This window comes from Tinamus guttatus, unplaced genomic scaffold (genome assembly GCF_059628265.1).
Source record: "Tinamus guttatus ecotype Peru unplaced genomic scaffold, ASM5962826v1 Tinamus_guttatus_pri_ptg000390l, whole genome shotgun sequence".
Taxonomy (NCBI): Eukaryota; Metazoa; Chordata; class Aves; order Tinamiformes; family Tinamidae; genus Tinamus; species Tinamus guttatus.
This window is the reverse complement of record NW_028288924.1, coordinates 293,824-313,670: the sequence shown is the minus strand read 5'-3', so window position 1 is coordinate 313,670 and position 19,847 is coordinate 293,824. Positions and strand designations below refer to the sequence as shown.

At 43.5% G+C, this 19,847-nt stretch overlaps 1 protein-coding gene across 1 annotated transcript; it reads left to right on the top strand.

The window, feature by feature from the left end:
- Positions 1-1,566: 1,566 nt before the first annotated feature.
- On the top strand, positions 1,567-18,140 carry LOC148593446 (structure-specific endonuclease subunit SLX4-like). The gene is made up of 14 exons (XM_088530924.1): positions 1,567-1,957; positions 2,734-2,991; positions 3,822-3,996; positions 4,637-4,846; positions 5,705-5,919; positions 7,029-7,342; positions 8,133-8,412; positions 9,359-9,447; positions 10,751-10,897; positions 11,666-11,841; positions 12,703-14,912; positions 16,273-16,393; positions 16,889-17,251; positions 17,825-18,140. Exons 1-14 carry the CDS (start codon positions 1,567-1,569, stop codon positions 18,138-18,140), a joined length of 5,265 nt encoding a protein of 1,754 aa, XP_088387050.1.
- Positions 18,141-19,847: the final 1,707 nt, after the last annotated feature.

The window sequence follows — 19,847 nt, the reverse complement described above, 5'->3', positions numbered from 1 at the left end:
CTCTCTCAGGAAATGATCCAAGACTTACAGCAAAGTCCTCTGCAGGTTTGGGAGGTTGAATTTAAAATAGATAAATCCATTAACATCTGTAATTGCTTATAGGAAAGGCTGACCTGTGAAAATGTGTAACCAGCATTCCTTAGCCTTGCATGGCTGCAGCCAAGCCATTTGAGAAAACAATCCTGCTTGTGTTCTTCCTGCATTTTGAGTCTTTTGGTGCCCAGAGCTTTATTGGAGAAACTGAACCACAGCTGCTGCCATTCCAAATGAAACACTCTGTTTAAGTTTTGAAAGAAATGGATTTGGGAGTCAATATAAAAGCTCCATTAAAATAGCCAGAACCGTAGTGAACATAGGGCTTGGAAGAAGAGGACAATCAAAATGTCTAAGAATAGAAATCTAGTTCTAGTGTTGCCCAGGGATTGATGGCATTTCCATATGGATGTTGTTGTACCTATTGCTGTTCCAAGAAATCACTAGCTAGCACTGTTATTCTTACTGTAGAGAAAGTTTAAGAAACTTAGTTAAATCAGTTTTTTTTTTTAAATAAGTTTAAGAAGCTAATTTAAACCAGCTAAGAAAGAGACAATACTTTTATCTGGTGTATGTGACAACAGTTTATGAGACATGGTCAGTGTCTACTGAGTAGCCAAAGGAGGAGGTAAGAACACAGAGGTGAAAGAAGGGTGGGCACATTTGTTAGATGTGCTCTCTCATCTGTCCGAGAAACTCTTCTGCAAGGCCAAGCACTGCTAAGCCTTACTCTGTGAGCTGCTTTTCAGCATGGGGACAGGCTCTCTTCTTTAAATATGCTGTGTCACAAAATGAAATTTTGCACTCCGAGTGACAGTCTTTCCTCCCCACCTTATGGGAGAGAATGCATTCATTTTTGCTGTGTTATGTAAATGTAGATATGGATGCATATACAAGTGGGACATCTCAAATTCTGAGCTCCAGGCAGGATTCTGACCTCAAAGGAGAAGTCAGCATGCTTTTGAATGTGGCCTGTGTCTGTCTGTGCTGAAAGTACAGTATTAGTGTTTTGGGTCTATATGTGCTATTATACTTATGTGCTGCAATATTTTATATGAGAATCTCTTCTCCTTCAAAGAAGAGTCTTCAAAGAATGTCCTCTTTCAAATTGGTACCAGAGGCCTGTTTCACACTGCATCTGCGTATACCATCTTACATATCCACCTTTTAGAGGTTTTTCCATTAAAGGGCTTCAGTAAATCTTTCTGAAGCCCTCTAGCGTACCATGAAGATCCTACACATGCTTTGGGCAGATTGAAATGCTTCACTTCCATTCCAAAATCCTCTGAACAAGAAAGTCATCACTGTGCTGAGTGAAAATAAGCAGGGTCCTTGGAGAATGTGCTGCACTAAATGCTATAATATATTCTATGCAGATGAATTAATCACAGAGGAAAGTCCACCGTTGGAACAGTGGAGAAGTGCTGGCGTCTGAAGAATGAAGGCGGCGAGCCAGAGAAGACGCAGCCCTGACTGTTCCTGAGATCTTTCCCTGTAGCGCTGCTAGGCAGCATTACTGCAGCCTGCAGCACCATGGATGAAGAGGACAATGAATTTAAAGTAGTGTGGGCAAAAATTGTCGGTAGGGCAAAGAAGAAATCTGAGGATACTGAGGAGAAAGCTGAGGATACTGAGGAGAAAGCTGAGGATACTGAGGCAACAAAGAAGGTTCAGAAATGGACAAAGACCACTACAACAGGCAGATCTGTTCCTGGGAGCCAAATCGATCAGTGCTTTCCAGTAGTGAAGGGGAAAGATTTGCCACAAAATTTGGGTTCTAAGGTGCCGACAGGGATGCGTGAAGAAGACGACGATGCTGTGGCCTGCAGTAGTGGTGGGACGTCACAAGAAGACAGGAGAAGCGCTTTCCCTGACAGCCAGCTGCGCACAGTGACCAGTTACTCTACCAAGAGGAATGTGACAGGTGCGTGCACTGAAATCTTTCAGACAGAAAATAGGCTAGTACTGAAAAGACTCAGTTCAGTAGAGCTCTTTAGAAGTCTGGAGGAGGTATGCAGTTCTTCAGTAAGGTGAAACCTAAGTGCTGAGTGATATATGAGGGAGTCATTACCTTTTTTTTTGCGACTTCAGAATGTAAATCATTCCTCAAATCATCAAGAAGCAAGTTTAGATTATATCAAAGTGTTTTTTCACAGTGTGTTATTGTATTGAATGTTGAATTATGTTGCCATTGACTGTCACCAAGGCCAAAAAAATAAATTAAGAAAGGTTCTGGGTTAATTCATGAAGGATTGGTCTTTCAGTGATGACTAAATATGATGACCAGAAGGCAGTCACCAGTGCATGAAATCCTTAAACTGACAGCTAAGGTCAACCAGGAGAAGGATTATTTTGTACTTGTTCTGCCTGATACCCTTTCGTAATTATCTACTAGTGACTGCACTCAGAAACTGGGCTGGTGAGATCTTTGGTCTGATCTCACAGGTTGCCTCAAAGCAGAGCGGAGATACACTGAGCTGTTAGCCTGCTGCTCGTTACCACCCCTCCTTAGGAACACCTGTTGCTTGGTTCTGAGCCTGAAAGTCCGAAGCATGGATAGGGCTTGAAGATCAGAGTAGAAACATGTTCATTCTTTTTGACTATCTCAGGTTGCTGTTTTGGGAAGCTTCCCAAGAGCTCCCTGGGCAGCTCAGTTACCTGTTTAATTCTGACTGGGAAACTGTGCTTTGTCCCCTTCAGTGAATGCTCCGAGTGACTGTTCCCAGACTACACTATCCTTCCGTCCTTCACAACCAGAGACCTGCTCTTCAGACACCTTGAAGACACCACTGCTGCCTGGGTCGAAGGTGCGGGCAGCAAAGCTGGCGGTGGAGGGAATGCAGCACTTCAAGAGAGTGGCACCTGAGCAGCTAAAACATAGCCTGGGCGATAGCTTGCCAAAGGCTGCAGCTAGCAGGAATTCCTCTGATGAAAGCGAGGAAGAGAACCCGGAAAAAGGTACGTTTCTGCTGTTATTTAGCTCCTGTGTGTGCATGGAGAGTGCTGAGGGCTGCTTAGGGTGATTGCATGAGCAGCAGTCTGGATTCCTGGGCTTTGTTCACAGCTGGACAGGTGGCTTTTGTGATGCTGAATAAATCGCTCCACATGTCTGAGAACTTGCTTTCTCTATTGATAAATGTGTATTGATCTCTATACTTCTCTCCTAGATCTTTTGTGAGGCTGAAATTTGATTTTATGTTAAGTTCTGGAGAGAGAATTTACTTTCTGGAAACAGGTTGAGATTCTAAGAGCATCAGTAAATCCAGTCGTTCTTCTCAGGGGCAATATTGTGTAGCTCATATAAATATGACCTTAGTTACTCCGTGTCTTCTGTAAATCTCTGAGCACTTACAAAATAGGATGTTCTATGCAGATGAATTGAATCCGTAGCAATTTGAATTCATAGCACTTTTTTTGGTGTTTTGGTGCTTTAAAAGTCAAGGCCCCTTTAAAAGTCAAGGCCCTGCTGGTTCTCTATGGACATGAGAATTTCCTGTGCTTAATATGTAATGTTTAAGACCCCATGTTCTCCCAGAAACTTCATCTAAAACATAACTCTCCTTTTGGTTCGGATACATAATGTGCGATGAACCAATTGCCACCTTCCACTCCTGGGGTAGTGCTCTCCTGTACTGTTTGTGCATTCCCTTGTGAGAAATGAGATGTGAAGATGCAACAGGAAGATTGCAGGGGTTTTTTAAGTTAATAAAATAATCATGACAAATGTAACAGTTTCATGCCTTTCATTACAAGATGTTTAACTCTATCATCTCTCCCTTCTGTGCCAGTTACCCACGATCTTCCATCCACAAAGGACGATGGTGCTTTGGCTTTTGCCCTTCAGCAGAAGATCAAGGAGGAAGTCCCGGAAAGCCTAGAGGAGAAGGGCTTGTTTTTTTGTCAGATCTGCCAGAAGGATCTTTCAGCCATGAACACAACACGACGGGGGCAGCACGTTAATAGGTGAAGCACTAGCATGAAAGGCCAGTGTGGCTTTCAGCAGCAGTGCCTTAGAGAAGATGTAATTGCAGACTAGGTAGCAAAGCTACCCATTAGTGTCCATTTCAAAATCTGCCCATTTCAACACCATTTATTCAATTAAATAATGATTTCCTAAGAACATTTGGTATGTCAGCTGTTTGCAAATCTGAGCTATTCGCTGAAGGAAAGATGTGATACTGTTTTGCAAGATGAATAAATACATAGACTATGCACTATATACTTTTGTAAAACTATGCACTATATACCTTTGTAAATACTATATATATGCACTATAGACCTTTGCTTTCCACAGGTAATGAGAGTGGAAGGCTAAGGGAAGGATCCTTGTGTTTTCTTTTGTCAGAATGGTGTGGGCTTAAATTGATGCCAGCACTCTATAACAGTTTCCTTAGTGGTAAATATCAAATACTGTTAAAATATTACATACAGCTAGCTCTTTATAAATGAAAAGTCTGTGCTTCTCTGTAAAGAAAGTATTGTAAACAGCTTGCTTAAGTAGTTGGAGTTGCTCAATTACAGCATTTCAGGAGGCAAGGTTCAAAAAGAGCATTTTATTTTATTTTGTTTTGTTTTGTTTTGTTTTGTTTCCATCATCCTCCAGGTGTCTGGATGAGATGGAGGCAGCAGAGATCTCCTCCTCCAGCAAACCAGCAATCCCTGATTGTCTCGTCTGTGGCAAACATTTCCAAACTTCCGAGAGCCAAACTACTCACTTGAAACGCTGTGCTGTGAAGATGGATGTTCCTCCTAAAATGCTGCTTCAGGCACTGCAGGTGTCTCAGTTTGGAGTTGCCTCTCCTAAGTATCCCAGGTAAGATTTTGGTGAAAATCTTGCTTTCCTTCAAAAGTGATCAGGTGGTGGATGACTATGAGTCAGCAGACAGGAGCAAAATGGGAAGTAAATAATCTTACACTAATTTGTCAGAAATATTTATGCTCTGAGAGGTAATTATGTAATAAAGCTGAATAGCGTGGTTGAGCTTATTAAGCAGAACATGCTATATGAGCATACAGTCTCTTCGGAGTATCTGTGTTTCCAAGGCCTCAGCTTTTCGGCTCGTTGCTGTCCTGGATACATGGGCCTTATCCACAGAGTCAAGGAGGAAACATACAGGCTGTTTTGAATTGTGCTGGGTGCAGAGATGTATCTGCTCTTTGGGATTTGAGCAACATGTTCAGAGTATAGCGAGTGGTGCCTGCCTGAAATGTATCCAAAGGACTTTTAAGTCTTATTGTGCTGAGGAAGGGCCATTGCTTGTTTACTGTGGAAGTGTAAGATTGGCAGAACGGTTTTGGTGACGATGTTCTTGACTTCAACCTGATTTTTGCCCTTTGATACAAAGTTTAGGTTTGAGGTAGCAGATGGTTAAGGCCATTCCTGCCCTTGCAAAAAAAAAAAAAAAAAAAAAGGGCAGTTTGTCAGTGCTGCAGTCTTATGTTTACCTTTCCAAAATAAGATTTTCTCCAAATTGCTGTGAATTCCACGCATGATAAGAAATCCTTTTCTTTCCTCCACAGAAAAAAGTACTGTTGATGCTTTCTTATTATTCTGGATATGGGAATCTCTCTGAGGAAGCGGGGCAGCTGGTCTGAAGTGCTCAGGGTTTCTTGTCTCTGATCCAGTTATGTTATGTTAACTTGGGCTTTCTGCTGCATTCTTACGTTTCAGCAATCAACCAAACATATCAAAACGCAAAGAGTTCTCCGGAGATGACTCAAAGGAAATGAAAAAGAGGATCAAAATGGAACCTCAGGATGAAGATCTGCAGGTTGCTATGGCAATGTCACGCTCTCTCTTGGAGCAAGAAAAGCGTGAACAAGCAGCAGTAGCTGCAAATATGAAACCCGTGGCTGCCTTGCCAATCAAATGGAAGCCTGGATCAGGTATGTGTCACCGTGAGTGTCTCAGGCTATACTATTGGAGGAGTGATGTAACAGCCTGCTCTTCACTACCAACTTTTCTGTTGGGTATAGGGGATGACAAGCACACTTCTGTTTCATTTAAGTTGTCCGAGATGGAGTAATGCAAAGTATCCACATACAGATAGCCAAGGGAGGCTGCAGGATGTTTCACTGAAATCCATTCTGAGTCTTATATTTATTTCACTGGTTGATTGTTTCCAAACTATAGAATGTTTTTAAGATGAGTTGTTTTTTTAATAAATCCCAAAGGGAAAACATGAAAAGACCATTGTTATTTTTTTTGCAGTGCATTTTTCTTATTCCCTGTCCCATACCCTTGATTATGCAACTTTTTCATCCTTCTCTCCTTGCTCTGCTTTCTTTCTGAAGTATATGTGCGTACAACTACACACGTTGAACCTGCGGTTTGCTATTTAAATGCACAAAAATGGTCAGAAAAGAAGCCAGTTGCCCTGGGGGAAGGTTGAGTTCTGCACATAGGAGACACTTTGCTCTTCGTGGCTCTCCTCAATCTCTTCCTGCTGATAACCACTGCCAATTATATTGGGAATTAGGAAGTCAAAGGCAGTAAAGAAACAGACCTGAGAAACAGACCTGACAAATGAGAGCTGTGCAGGATTCATATGTGCTGTGGTTTGACATGAGTGACCATCACCAGTGATCAAGACGCACCAAAAGCAGTCCTTCATGGCTTTGGAGTCTTTTTTCTTCTCTCTCTCTCTCCCTTTTTTGAGTGAAGCGCTGCTAACTCGCCAAAAGCACTGTACGCTCACTGTTCAAAGGGTCTGGAAGGTAGCCTGCACATAGGTATCAGTTGCTTTCATAGTGATCTGATTTGACAGCTCAGCCCAGCAGGACCATGTGTGCACGAATAAGTCTTCCCTGAAGGTTTGTTTCTCTGGCAGAAGTAACGGGAGGCTTGGGACTTATTGCAGAAATCTTGTGTTCTGCTGTAGTTGCATTTTGATCATTGCCAACGGCAACACTTGAAAAAGCTGGCAGGTTCAGTTCCTCTGCTTATGTGTTCAGCTGTTCATTTATTTGGGTTTCTTTTGCTTTTCTTTTTAAAGAGAAAAGAACACGTAAAAGAGGCCCAACTACTCCTCCACCGTTACTGCTGCGGGATCCAGAGACAGCCCGCAAAAGGACTGAAGAGCGAGCCGCCATGGTGCTTACACAAGAGATGGAATTCCCTTCCACTCCTCGGCTTCCCACCAGCAGGATTTTGGAGGATGGATCTGAGAAAACAGACTGGCTCATGCCATCGCCCAGAAACAAGGACTGCCCTTTATGGAACAGCAGTGCTCTAACAGGGCCCTGCGACCCTGAATCATTCTACACTGCTGAACTGACCCCTCCAATTGTACCTTGCATAACTGTGCAGGTGGGATGCTCTTTTCTCCTTCCTCTGGTATTTGTGTGCCACAGTTTACTTGCTCTGTAGCCCTTCTCTTTTCTGCCATTTAAGTGAGTCACCCCATGCTCTGCATGCTCTCTGCTCCTGCACACCTGTCCCCTGGTCTCACACAAGTAGGTTTGGTGATCTTGAACTTTCACTTCTCCCTTTTGGACAGGAGGCTGAGGCTTGTGTTGCCGTGCTGTTCTTTGGGCTTTTGGAAGACAAAACAAATGGGAGCAGAGCACTGAGTGAGAGGGCTTGAGCCTCTTCATTTTGCCACTAGCTTAGCTATTTTTACAGTAGCCTGACTCTTGTGTTCCTTCTTGATACTTTTCTCTGACTGATTATAGTCAGAGCCTTTCTCTTTCTTTACTCATGTTTTGTATCAAGGCAGCAAGGAACAGTGTGGAAAGTTCACACTGAAGATGGATGCTTGTGTGTTACACTGAGGAGGGGGTGGGCACTCCTAGGGTTGTAAAGTGAAGCGTTTGCATTTCAGGCTTTCCCCATGTATCCCACTGCCTGAAGCTGCATGCAGGACTGTGATCCAGTTTTAAACCGGGCGGTCTCACTCTGTTATTATCCAGATGTCTTGCCTCTCGTTTTTCTGTAGTTTTATAAATATAAATATAAATATAAATATATATATATATATAATATATATATATATATATAAATATAAATAAAAATAGTTTTATAAAAAATAGTTTTATAAAAATAGTTTTATAAAATATATTAATTTATTGATGTCTTTTTTTTTCTCTCCTTTGATCAGATTTGTAAGTCAGAGACTTCTCTGCCATCAGTGGGATCTGATCAACCAGAAGTATCTCAGCAACTTCAGCCTGATCTCAGTCCTCATTATCCTGCTTCTCCAGAGACTGGAGAAAAAGCTGCTGATGAAGCCGACTCCGGCTCTGAATGGGCTGGACAGATTTCGTCTCAGGGCGAGAAGGTTCATGTTCAGAGTCTGCAGCAACTGGTTGAGTTGGCCATGGAAGCACAAACTCAGTGGAGGCTTGAGCTTAACGACGCTCAGGAAGTCGAGCAGCCAAGTAAGTTCTGGCAGCCTCATGAGCCTCCTCTCTGGTGTCATCAGCTATGAGGAGCCACGTTTAGCCATACTGAACTTGGAGAGCAGTGGCAGCAGCCGCAAGATGATATTGTTGATCCAGGGGGTGATATTTGGGGGCATTGTTCTGTAGCAGGCTTTAGGTACAATCAAGTTGACATTTCTGAAATGATTCATAGATCCCAATATTTAAGAAGAGCTCCTCTTAGACAGCAGCTTCTAAATTTTATTTTAAAAATCCTTTAAAGGTGTCAGATGCATTTCTGCCAGCTGGGGGCCCAGACACGGCCAATCGTGAGGCAAAAATATATCCCCAAAATATATGCTCTTTTCTGCCTAGTGGCTTTTGCCGACAGCACTGTCTTACGAGGTTTCACCAGGAGAAGACCTGGTGAAAGAAGAGCGTAAGAGATGATGTTGTGTTGGTACATGGATACACAGTCCCTGAAGTTGATCTGTACAGGCTGAAAAAAGTCCACCACCTAGAATTCCTTCAAGAGCAGCTCTAACTTCCCTGGTTACAGTGGTGTGCATTGCACAATGGCACATTCCAAGACCAATGGTAGCCTTAAAATTGTCCAACCATTTAGCATAATATATGCACTGTGTGTCTCCTGTTCACTCATCAGTGAAGACTATGGTTGCTAAATCTAATGTCTCTCCGCTTTGTACTTGACTTGGGTAAAATTCCCTCAGTTCTCCTATTAAGCTGCAGCAAATGGCTGCTGGTCATATGCCAAGAAAACCAAATGCATCTGATAAAGCCAAGAGGGGGAGGCTGAACCATTCAGCTCAGAAATGTCAGCCTGGGACAGGAGTCTCTTGGGGAGTTGTCATGGCAAGGAAGAAATGGCAGTTAAGAGTTGCCACTTCATTCTGTCTTACAAGAAGGTTGTACATGACTTGAGATGTGCCTTTTCTTCTTTGAGGAAAAGAATTGACTTCCAGTGATTCTTCACTAAGTGGCTTTGCCCTTCTACCCATAGAGAAGAGATTTCCGAGAAGCAACGATATAAATGTAAGGAAAAATGTTATTTTTCCCCTTTTTTGTATTGTTTATTTGCACTGTATTTTTGTATTGTTTATCTGTTAAAAAAAAAAAAGCCTCTCCCATTTGATTAATTTCCAGAAGTATGGAGTATTTCCCATTCATTTTCACAGAAACAGAGATGTTTAAGCATTACAGTCACTCACAGGAATCATCCTAGGTAAAGCTGAAGTCCAAATACGTGATGTTTCATTGATGCCCACAGGCAGGCTTGTGGGTGTTTCAGAGTGTTTGTCCTACTTAATTTAAAATAACAGGTAACATAAAGCAGATTTGTGCATAATTTACACAAAGAGAACCAGGTTAAATATTGAGGCTGTAGTGCATAGAGTATTTGGGGGTAGTTACTAGGGATGTATCTGCTCAGCACTTAGGTAGTACTCTGCTTTGATGCCCAGCCTAGATGACACAGGCCACACTTCCTGGAGACCAGGAGAGACAGAACTGTCTGGGGTTTCATCCAGGCTCATGTACGCACCCATTTTGCATGGTTCTGACCAGAACTTTGTCAATGCCTCTCCTCTTATCTTCCTTTCCAGTCTTTCTTTTGCACAGAGAATGGTGCAGCCAGAATATTTCTGTTCTTACTTAATTTCCCCATTTTCGAGTCGTAATTTTAGTGTCAGCAGGAAGGCTGTTCTAGGCTTCCTGCCTGGAAAGCAGTGCCTGCCTTCTCAGGGTACCGTCTTGCAGGTGTCCTACCTGCCAAGAAAAAGAGAGCAGGAAACACCTAACTAGTTTCCAGACTGAGCTTCCTGTCTTGCCCTTGGAGAGCAGTCCATGACGTGCAGAGTCTCCTCTAGCCCACCTGTGAAGCCTGGAAGAAATGGCCCAGCGTGTGCTGCCGTTTCCATTCTAACTGGTACTGGCTCCTTGCAAACACACTGAAGCAAGTAGAGAGGTTGAGTTCCCACTGAACCAACCTAGAAACCTGCTAATAAAATAAAGAGCTCTGCTGTTTCTGGTGGAACTACATCTCATGGAGTTGGATAAAACTTGCCTTTCTTCCAGTCTGCGCTAGGTTCAGAAATTACAAGGTCAACAATTAGTGTCTCAGGTAAAGCTGCTTTCTACTTACAGTCAGGCAGCCTCCCTCAAGAAGACCTTGCACTGATAAGGATTCTGTTAGTCCTGAGAAGGCAAAGGCAGCCATACCCACGCTGGGACCCAGAGTACAGCAGTGCTGACAAACTGGGCTGTTGCCTCCTTATCTGCCAGGAAAATGCCTTACAGCTGTAACAACTCCTGTCTTTGTGTCCCTTCTATGTTCTAGTCCTCTTTCAGGATGCTGGCAGAAGATTACAATATCATGGTCAACAACGCCTACTTGAGTGATATCCAGTTTCAAGTGGACTCTGGAGAAATCCTTTATGCCCATATGTTTGTGCTGTATGCACGCTGTCCACGGGCTGTTCAGCTGGTAAGTACTGCTGTTAGACTTTTCTCTTCCCCTCGAGGAAAGCCCCTTTGCAGTAACAGGAGTTTGACCATCTATTCCAGACTGATCACAACAAATGAGTTAGTGATGCCGTACAGTAAGCACAGAGTATTTGGAGATCCAGTGGCAAGTCACTCTGGACCTGCTGATTACGGAGTAGACAGTATTTACAAGCTGTGCTTGTAACTAACCCAAACAGAGGTCTGTCACTCCCACAGGTGCTATGGAGGTAGCTGCATTGACCTGTGCCTTTGGCAAGGCCAGTGAAGTAATTTCTGTGTTTCCAGAAGCATTTTGGTTCATACAGTTTCCAGCCTGCTCCTGTGCAATTTCCTGCAAAGGCAATGAAAGGTAGTGGGCTGAAGACAGGAACTTCCCCTCTGACAGAGCTGCCACCAGACCATACCAACTTCTTGACAAAGTTTTGTCATTCTTTCTGTAATCAGTAGAATTCGTTTTGTCCTCATGCATGATTACAGCAGTTTCAACTCAAGGTGCTTAGGACCATTTATGAGGGGTCCTTGAAAGCTTCAGGGTACAAGTTAACAGCTGTATGGAGCTCCCTATTCCCCAGGGAGCTCTGTATCTCTGGTCATTTTAGCTTCCCTCTGAGGCATCAAATCCTGGCCATAGGAACAGACTTTGACACAAAAAAAAAAAAAAAATTAGTGGCCTGATAGAGAGCAGATACTGCTGGTGTTGTTCCTTTATGAGGAAGTGGACCTTGTTTGCTTTCCTTTTACCGCACAGGTTTACGACGAAGGGATATATGTGAAGGTGAAGGACGATGACGACGAGCAGACGCGCCGGGTGCTGCTGAGCGATGTGACAAAAGAGGCAGTCCTCGCATTCCTGCGATATCTTTACACTGCTTATACTGACATCCCTGCTAGAATCGTGCCCCAGCTGAGGGCTTTGGCTACCAGGTTTGTATCATATGAGTGTGCTTTGGGTCACCTCATGCTTTCAGCCACATGGACTTTAACCTGATACCTTCTGTTGTGGTTTCAGTGGCTTTCACAAAACTCATTTCACTTGAGATGCAAGTACCTCTGCTTCCATCTTAAGTGAAATATGAACACACGAGCATCTTATCCTCATTTTTTCATGAATCTTTCTTCAGGTTACATCTGCTTGAGATTTTCTATTTTTGGTTTATGACTAGAACACTTTTGCCAAGTTTTGTCTCATGATCTTTAATGACAGCTGATGGTGGCAATGGTGATGAGTGTAATTCTCAAAGCATTGCCCTAGTGACACACTTAATCTGAATGAGACTTGCAGAATGTGGATGCAGGCAATGCTAATTTGTTATGTCAGTCATGATCCTAGACATGTGTTAGATAATGAACTTGAAACAGCAGCAGATGAAACACATTCTATCGGATCAAAATCACTTAGTTCTGGAAATGTAGGTGTCCTCCTTTTAAAGTAATTCTGAAAAAGACCAGGAAAAAAAATCTGCTCTTTTATGTTGATAGTCAGTTAAACTCATACCTAATCAAGGAGAACTGATTATCCTCTGTAGTGGCAGCGATGCATTGTTTGGAATGGGGGAAATAAGTGTGAAACCTGAGAAGATTATGGTGACACGGAGTGAAAACCTGAAATTGTTATTGACTTTATTAATGTTGAAACTGCATGTCTAATTTGGCACAACAGTTTCACAAATTAAATTTAACTTTCTTTACAAGACTCACTAGATTGATCAGGCAACTATAACATTTTGGAATTTTGAATGAATTTTGAGGGAGATAAACATTAACATTTCTGTTACATTCTTGCAGGTTTGATTTAAGGGAACTTGTGCTCAAGTGTAAGGACTGCGCTGAAGAGAGCCAGGCATCTTCTGGAGTGGATCCAGAAGATGATCTCCTCTCTGCGAGAGATGATGAAGATAATGATAACAGAGCTGAGAACTTCAAAGAGCTCCTGAACTCAGTGTGGGTGGGTGAAGATGAGGAAGAAGAAGCTGTGCTAAACCCTGCATGCCAGAAGGAAGACGACAACGGGGTGGGTGAACAGGAGCCGGAGGAAATATATGAGTTTGCTGCAACTCAAAGAAAAATGGTTCAAGACAAACTGGAGATGAGTGAAGGCACAGATTACAACATCTGTAGTGATACTGAGCTAGCCCAAGGTGCGAACCAGCAGACTGAGAAAAAAGAGGCAAAAAGGTCCGTATCTGCCTTGATAAGCAATGACTTCAAACATCTGAGGGAAGACAATGATGTGGAAACATCCAAATGTGACTTGTCTGAAGAAGAGAAAATGCAGAATACAAGTGGATGCAAAAATGTGAATGCCACAAGCATCAATTTTGAGTCTTGTCAGTTTGAGCCTCAGAAGTGGGTTAGGAGATTGGAAAGTGGGAAAGATTTCAAGTTGTCTCAGGCTTCACATAATATGGGAGGAGACGACCGCTTGGAAGAACAACAATTCACCAACTGTTCACTGCACAATGATACTGATAGGCGTGAAAATTATAAATGCTTATTTTTCAAAAATCAGATAGAATACAGTGAGCCTTCTCCAATGAAAGAAGTTATCAAAGAGTCAGGAAAGGCTGTTAGCGAAAAACATGTTGATGTTAATGATTTGCTTCCTTACTCCAAGTCACAAAAAGACCTCTCTCCACAAAGGGATGGTTTTTGTGGCAGTCCTCCTCTCAAATCTTATATGTCTTTTTATTCTGCTGTTGGTTCTTCACTTATGTCTTCAGAATCGGATAGGAAATTTCCCAGAGAAGCAAAAACACCAGAGAGAAATCAAAAACCATTCCCGTCTCCCAAAATAGCTTTCCAGAAAGCCAATGAGCAGGACATTACATCAGGAAATCGGAACATAGAGAGCACAATTTCTCCAGAAGAGCTTTCCTGCACTGATTTCAACAAGCATAAATATGCTTCAGTTTTGTTCAGTTTTGTCATAAAAACTCCGGATGTTGCAGTCCAGAACAGAAAAGAGGCTGATATTACTGTTTTATCTTCTGATGATGAAATGGAGCTAGAACAAGAGAGGAAGTTACCAGAGTCTGGCTCTCCTGTGAAGGAAATGGAAATCTCCAAGCAACTGAAAAGTGCTAGCATAGCACATGGGCCTGAGATCCCCAAACCTAAACCTAACTCATCATCTGTCACTGAGATACAGCTGAGATCATCCCAGGTCTCATGTCGCATTACAGATGCATCACTTACAAATAATGATGTAAAAATGTCCAGAGAGTTGCCTCCCAGCACCCAGGTAGGTGCCTGTACAGAGAGCAAACAGAGCCTGAACCTGAGCCATGAAAAAGGGCAGAGTCGCGAGGAGTCTTCAGGTATGGACAGCTCCTGGCTAGTGCCAGACACACCACCTCAGACCAAAAGCAGGGATTTCGCAACGCAGACACGTGTCACAAGTATAAACCGTATAAAGCAATCGATGTCTAAACTCGAGACCAAGAGCTTAGTGGCAGGTAACAGTGACCATGAAATGGCTCTCAGCCTCATAAAAGTTCCTGAAACATCGCTGTCAGACAAACAGTTGCCTAGGGAGAACTCAGCTGATGAAAGTCGTCTTTCTTTGAGCAGTACTGTCTCGCTTCACGATGAGCCCCCAGTCCCCGTTGATGACTGCTGGCACGCTGAGTATCCATCACCATTGAGAGGAAACAGCCAGAACTCCAGCCTGGCTGGCTGGGCAAATGCCAGCCCTGGCAGCAGACCCAGATCTATCTCTTGGGCTTTCGACTGGGAGAGCCCGGTCCGAGACCAGGAAATGAAGGGCAGTACCCCTCTTCAGGGCAGTCCTAGTGACGGAGCAACAACTTCGCTTCACCTCAAAAAGAGTCCTGTTGAGGCATGGTCATCAGAGTGCAGTATACAAAGTTTCCTGAAGCCCAGATTCTGGGAAGTTTCGGATAGTGAAGAGGAGGAATTCCCACAGATGCTTTTTTTAACTGAGAAGGTGTCAGCTTCAGCAGATGCCTGTCCGACAGACCTTGCAAAGACTCCCGGTGAGAGCTTGTATCTGTACAGGGTTCACTGAAGTAGGTTAAATTGTTGTCATTTTAGGTGATCATCCTGTTTGTTGTTCACCTGCTATATTGAGAGGGTGTTTTGGCCTTCTAATCCAAAGCAGTCAGGGCCAGGCACAAGAAGGTACAGTCAGCTTCTGATGTGGGGGAGTGCAACTAAATACGTGGGATAGTTGGAGCGTAGCCATTTGTGATCCATTCATGCTGCTGCTTTGACAGTGATCGTATGCATTGTAGAAATGATGAGACATTACCTGGGAGGGGAAAAAAAATCAAACAGCCTTCACTTTGCATGCTAGGGAATGATTATTCCTTGCAGTAATGGGTCTTGTTTTTCATGCATTCATCACTGATGTATGTGCTAACAATTGCACGAAGACATCGGGTAAGCTTTGCTTCCAGTGGTAGAAGTATAGAGGTTGGCTGGAAGTAGGTGCCTCTCCTGCCCACGGGTAGGCTCTCTGCATATTTTCCTGCAAAGCTCTTCTGATTTGCCTTTGCTTTGACTTGCCCTGCCCTTGTGTTTGCTGATTGTAGGCTCTTCCAACAGATTTTTGTGTGTCCAGCACTGGTCCCAACTGGAGGACACAGTGAGCGGTTTCAGGACGCACACAAGACTAAGGGCCAAGCTGCTCTTTGCCACCAGATTGCACTTAGTGGTGTCAGGAGCTGGGCCTTGTCTGCTTGAATGTCTGATGACACAGAGAACACTAGCCTCTGGGGTCATACCCTTCTGGGGTCAGCTGCTTACTAGGACAGTTCCTTCCATCTAAGCTCTAAGAACAGTAATTTATCCCTTAATATTTATTAGATATATTACTAATTATACTATCGTAAGTAATTAGTTTAACAAGCAGGATTTAGAACATGACCTGAGACTGACTGTGCTTCACAGTATCAGGAAATCAGTATCACTAAATCAGTATCTAATTCAGGCCCCCAGAACCTTGACTTGTTCGGTTTCTTCTGCATCAAGTCTCTCCTATGCAATTTTCTTCCTTGGGAAAGAACCACTTCACAGAATTCAGTAAACATATATTTTTAATTACCTTGCAGCAGTTCTATCAAAGCCTCCAGTGGGCTTTTTTATTCAGACCTAACATATGGCTCAATTTGTTTTCTGATTTAAAGACAGTAAAAAACAAATATCCTAGACCCAAGGAAGACGAAAGTGTTGATCTGTTCAGTATAAAGGTATTTAGTAGAGCAGCTTGCAGACAAGTAGTTCTTCTTAAACAGTTGCTAGATAACATTAAAATATCTGCCACCAGGAGGGGAAGATATCATCCCTCCTATATCCTTCTGTACTAATTCTGATGACAATTTCATTCTGTTGCAGAACCTGCCTGTCAAGAGAAGGACAAGTCTCCTGAGAAGGACAAGTCTCCTGAGACTCCTATGACACCAATGCCAGCTTACTCCCTTATGAAGACCCCAGAACTGAGGAGGGAGTTGAGCAGGTTAGCACTGCTTCTACAAGTATATCTACAAAAAAAAAAAAAAAAAAAAAAGTACAAGTACATCTCTTTATGAGCAGAAAAAATACATGGAAGTTCCATCTCCATATGAGGAAGAACTTCTTTACTGTTTGGGTGTCACAGCCCTGGAACAGGCTGCCCAGAGAGGTTGTGGAGTCTCCTCCCCTGGAGATCTTCCAAACCCACCTGGATGTCACCCTGTGCCACATGTTCTAGGTGTCCCTGCTGGAGCAGGGGGGTTGGACTAGATGATTTCGAGAGGTCCCTTCCAACCCCAACCATTCTGTGATTCTGTGAGAAACCTGCTGGTAGGTGGTGTGAAAGGCAGCTACTGTGCTAAAGGGGAAAACTTGATGGTTTTCCAATGTCATGCTCTTCCAGCTGGCCACTGAGCTTCCTGGCCTGGTCACATTCCTGAGCTATAGCAGTGGAAGGCGCAGCATTATCTTAGGCTTAAGTCCTACCTTTCTCTTTCAGATTTGGAGTTCGTCCTTTCCCAAAACGCCAGATGGTGTTAAAGTTGAAGGCCATATTCCAGGATACTCACCAGGACGTGGATACGGATGTGGATACTGACACAGAGGATGATATCCCATCCTCCCAGCTTCCCCCACAGAGGCCTCCAGCCAAGCGCCGTAGGCAGCTGAAGACTAACGGGCATGCTGGTGGGAAACGTGCCAAAATCTCCAACTGTAGACAGACACCAACTGTATCTCCAGAGAGGGGCTCTCTGGCAGCTGATAAGGAGGAGCTGATGCTCTCATCATCTCAGGAATCTTCATATTCTCAGGAATCGTCATCCTCGCTGGATGGCAGTGACGTCTCTACTGGTATACAGAGGTAGGGGAACAAAATACTAACGAAGGAGTCTACTGTGCAGCACAGAGATGAGCTGGGAAAATGGGAAATATAAGTATCAATGCAGAATACAGGGGATCTGTACTGTAGGCAGCTTCCCTGAGCTTTTGTCACTTGAAGTAAGTTCTTCTGTTGTGCGTTTCAGTCTAATTGCTAGTGAGCTATTCTGAGAGCACAGAAATGCTCACGGGTGAAACTGCACATGGGCAGAGCTCAAAGCTGGCACTGCAAGGAGCCTCGCAGGGTTGAGTGAGAGCCTGCAAGAGGAGCAGGGAGCGCTGCTCGGTGAGCACTGCGTGTGGTGCTGCACAGAGCAAGTGTGTCAGCAGTAGTGCAGCAGGAGCAAGGAATGCCGGGCAGCACCGGCACAGCTTGATGTGCAGGTTTGCAGAACACGTGGCGTGTTCTGCCTCCCTCCCTTTGGCAATTGCTGGTGTCGGAGATCCTACACAGGGCATTGCAAGGGTTGGCAGCCAGGGACTTGGGCATCTCTGAGTGTGCCCTTGATGACCAGTGGTTTCCTTGATTGTTTTTTGCACTTTTTCTCACTTTTAGTTCTTGTAGCAATATATCCGAAGATGAGGAAGAGGAGCTCCCAGCTTCTCAGACAGCAGCCCAGGAAGCAGATACACTGGACGCAGTGGGAAACTGCATCATTTCAAATTCAGTCCTGTACCACAAGGTCCTCTCTTACGAGCCAATTGAGCTGGCTGCACTGCACCGAGAGCTGAAAGCAAACGGCATGAAGATTTCCAAGGCAAAGCTGATGGATTTTCTAGATGCTTACTGTATCACCTTCACCACGGCTGCAGAGCGGAAGGAGAAGGAAGCCAAAGGCAAGGGGAACGGAAGACAGAGGAAACGCTACTGAATGGAGCCTCTCTCCCATTTCCAGCGGCAGCTGCAAAGATCCCTCCTGTTGGTGCACTCCCCTGCTGCTTCTCCTCTTTATCTTTGCTTTCCATTTTTTCCTAATAAGTTTTAGTTCCCTAATAAGATCTTTTTTCCTGAATCTTCAGACTCTCCAAGTAGTTATTTATTCAGTATCTGAGCGGCCCTACTGATTGCTACGCAGGGGACATTGTGGAAATAAGAGGCCTTTGCTGTCCTTGGTTAATCTGGTGGTCTCTGGTAACACTCCTCAATCTGTGTGCAGCTGTTCTTCTAAACTATTTCTCATGGCTTTGCAGTGTCCTCTAACACCAGCAATTGTGTGAAAGCCTGGATTCCAACATTCCACTGTGTGTGTCCAGCATGTAGCAGGTATTGGCGTGCTGGGATCTCCAAGATATAATCTGCTCCATTTTCTGAGGGCTGTGTTACCTTGTCTTTGTAGTCCGATCAGAGCACATCCTTGACAGAGGTGGGGTTTTTTGGTTTTGTTTTTTTAAGGAGATGGTATTATAGTGATTAAATCTCTTCCTTGAACAGTCTCTTCTTAAACCTATTGTAAAAGAAGTTGTGAACATCATCTGGAACTCTTGGACAAACTCCTGGACCCTAAAAGGTCATCTTTTATATGTATTTTGTGAGCTCTTCTGACTTTCATGTGTTTTGAGAGCTTTGGATCTGAAAAGGTCTTGGCAAAAAGGACACATTGTTATTTTTTTTAAAAAGGAGCCACTTTTGTAACGTATTTATGTATTCTGGAAATTATTTATATTTTTGATATATTATAGCCTTTTTATTTAATTTATATAAATAAACAGAATAAGATCTTGATGATAAACTGTAACAGGTAATGCCTTAGGAAGGCCCGGGGCAGCCTAAGCAGCAGTCCTGGGTCTAGCTGGGAGCAGTAGTGGCTCCACAGTGAGCGCTCTGGCTGGAAGGGTCCTCAGCAGAGGACGGAAGGACAAGGTGAGTCGTGGCACAGGGGCCCAGCAGCAAGGAGAGCTGGAACAAGGGATTGCTGCGCAGTGGCTGGAGAGAGGAAGATCACCAGGTTTGTTTGAGATGGAGAGCACCAAGGTAGGAGAGACTCCAGGTAAGGCTGGGGAAGGTGTTTTGGTCAGCCAGAAGGAGAGATGGGGGAAGACTTTCTTGCAGAAAAAGGCCAAGTTTTGCCTTAAGTGGCATTCTAGGAAATACTGTTTCCCATAATGTATCACGTATTTCTCTCTTGTCAGTATTAATATGTGAAAATAAGTAAGATCCCTTTCCATCTTCTCTGCTGTATTCCTAGTCAAGACATTTATCATCAAAACTTTTGCAATCAATTCTTTCTTATATCTTGACCTTCAGCAAATACAGTGTTACACTTTGGGCATATAAATTACAATCGTTCAACTAATAGGACTGCACCATAAGAAACTTGGTAGCATGCTAAGAAAAAAAAAATTTAAAAAAGAACAGTTACTGAAAATGCCTATATCCTCTTTTCTCTGTCATCCTTAAGCCTTTCAACTAAACACTTTGCCTAATGAAACAAAACAAAAATTTAACAACTGTGCCATTCGGATTGGAGATAACATTTTGCAGAGGCTTCTCTCAGTATTCTTGTGGCTACAGTTGACAAAATTAAATGGTTTTCCTAATTCTAACAATTCTCCCAAAAGAGGAAAAATGACTTGCAGCA

Bases quoted from the DNA above. Each gene is read 5' to 3' on its own strand.
- LOC148593446 (XM_088530924.1), top strand. From the start codon at position 1,567: ATGGATGAAGAGGACAATGAATTTAAAGTAGTGTGGGCAAAAATTGTC. The intron at 1,958-2,733 runs GTGCGTGCACTG...TGTCCCCTTCAG, and splicing joins TACCAAGAGGAATGTGACAG to TGAATGCTCCGAGTGACTGT. The intron at 14,913-16,272 runs GTGAGAGCTTGT...ATTCTGTTGCAG, and splicing joins AGACCTTGCAAAGACTCCCG to AACCTGCCTGTCAAGAGAAG.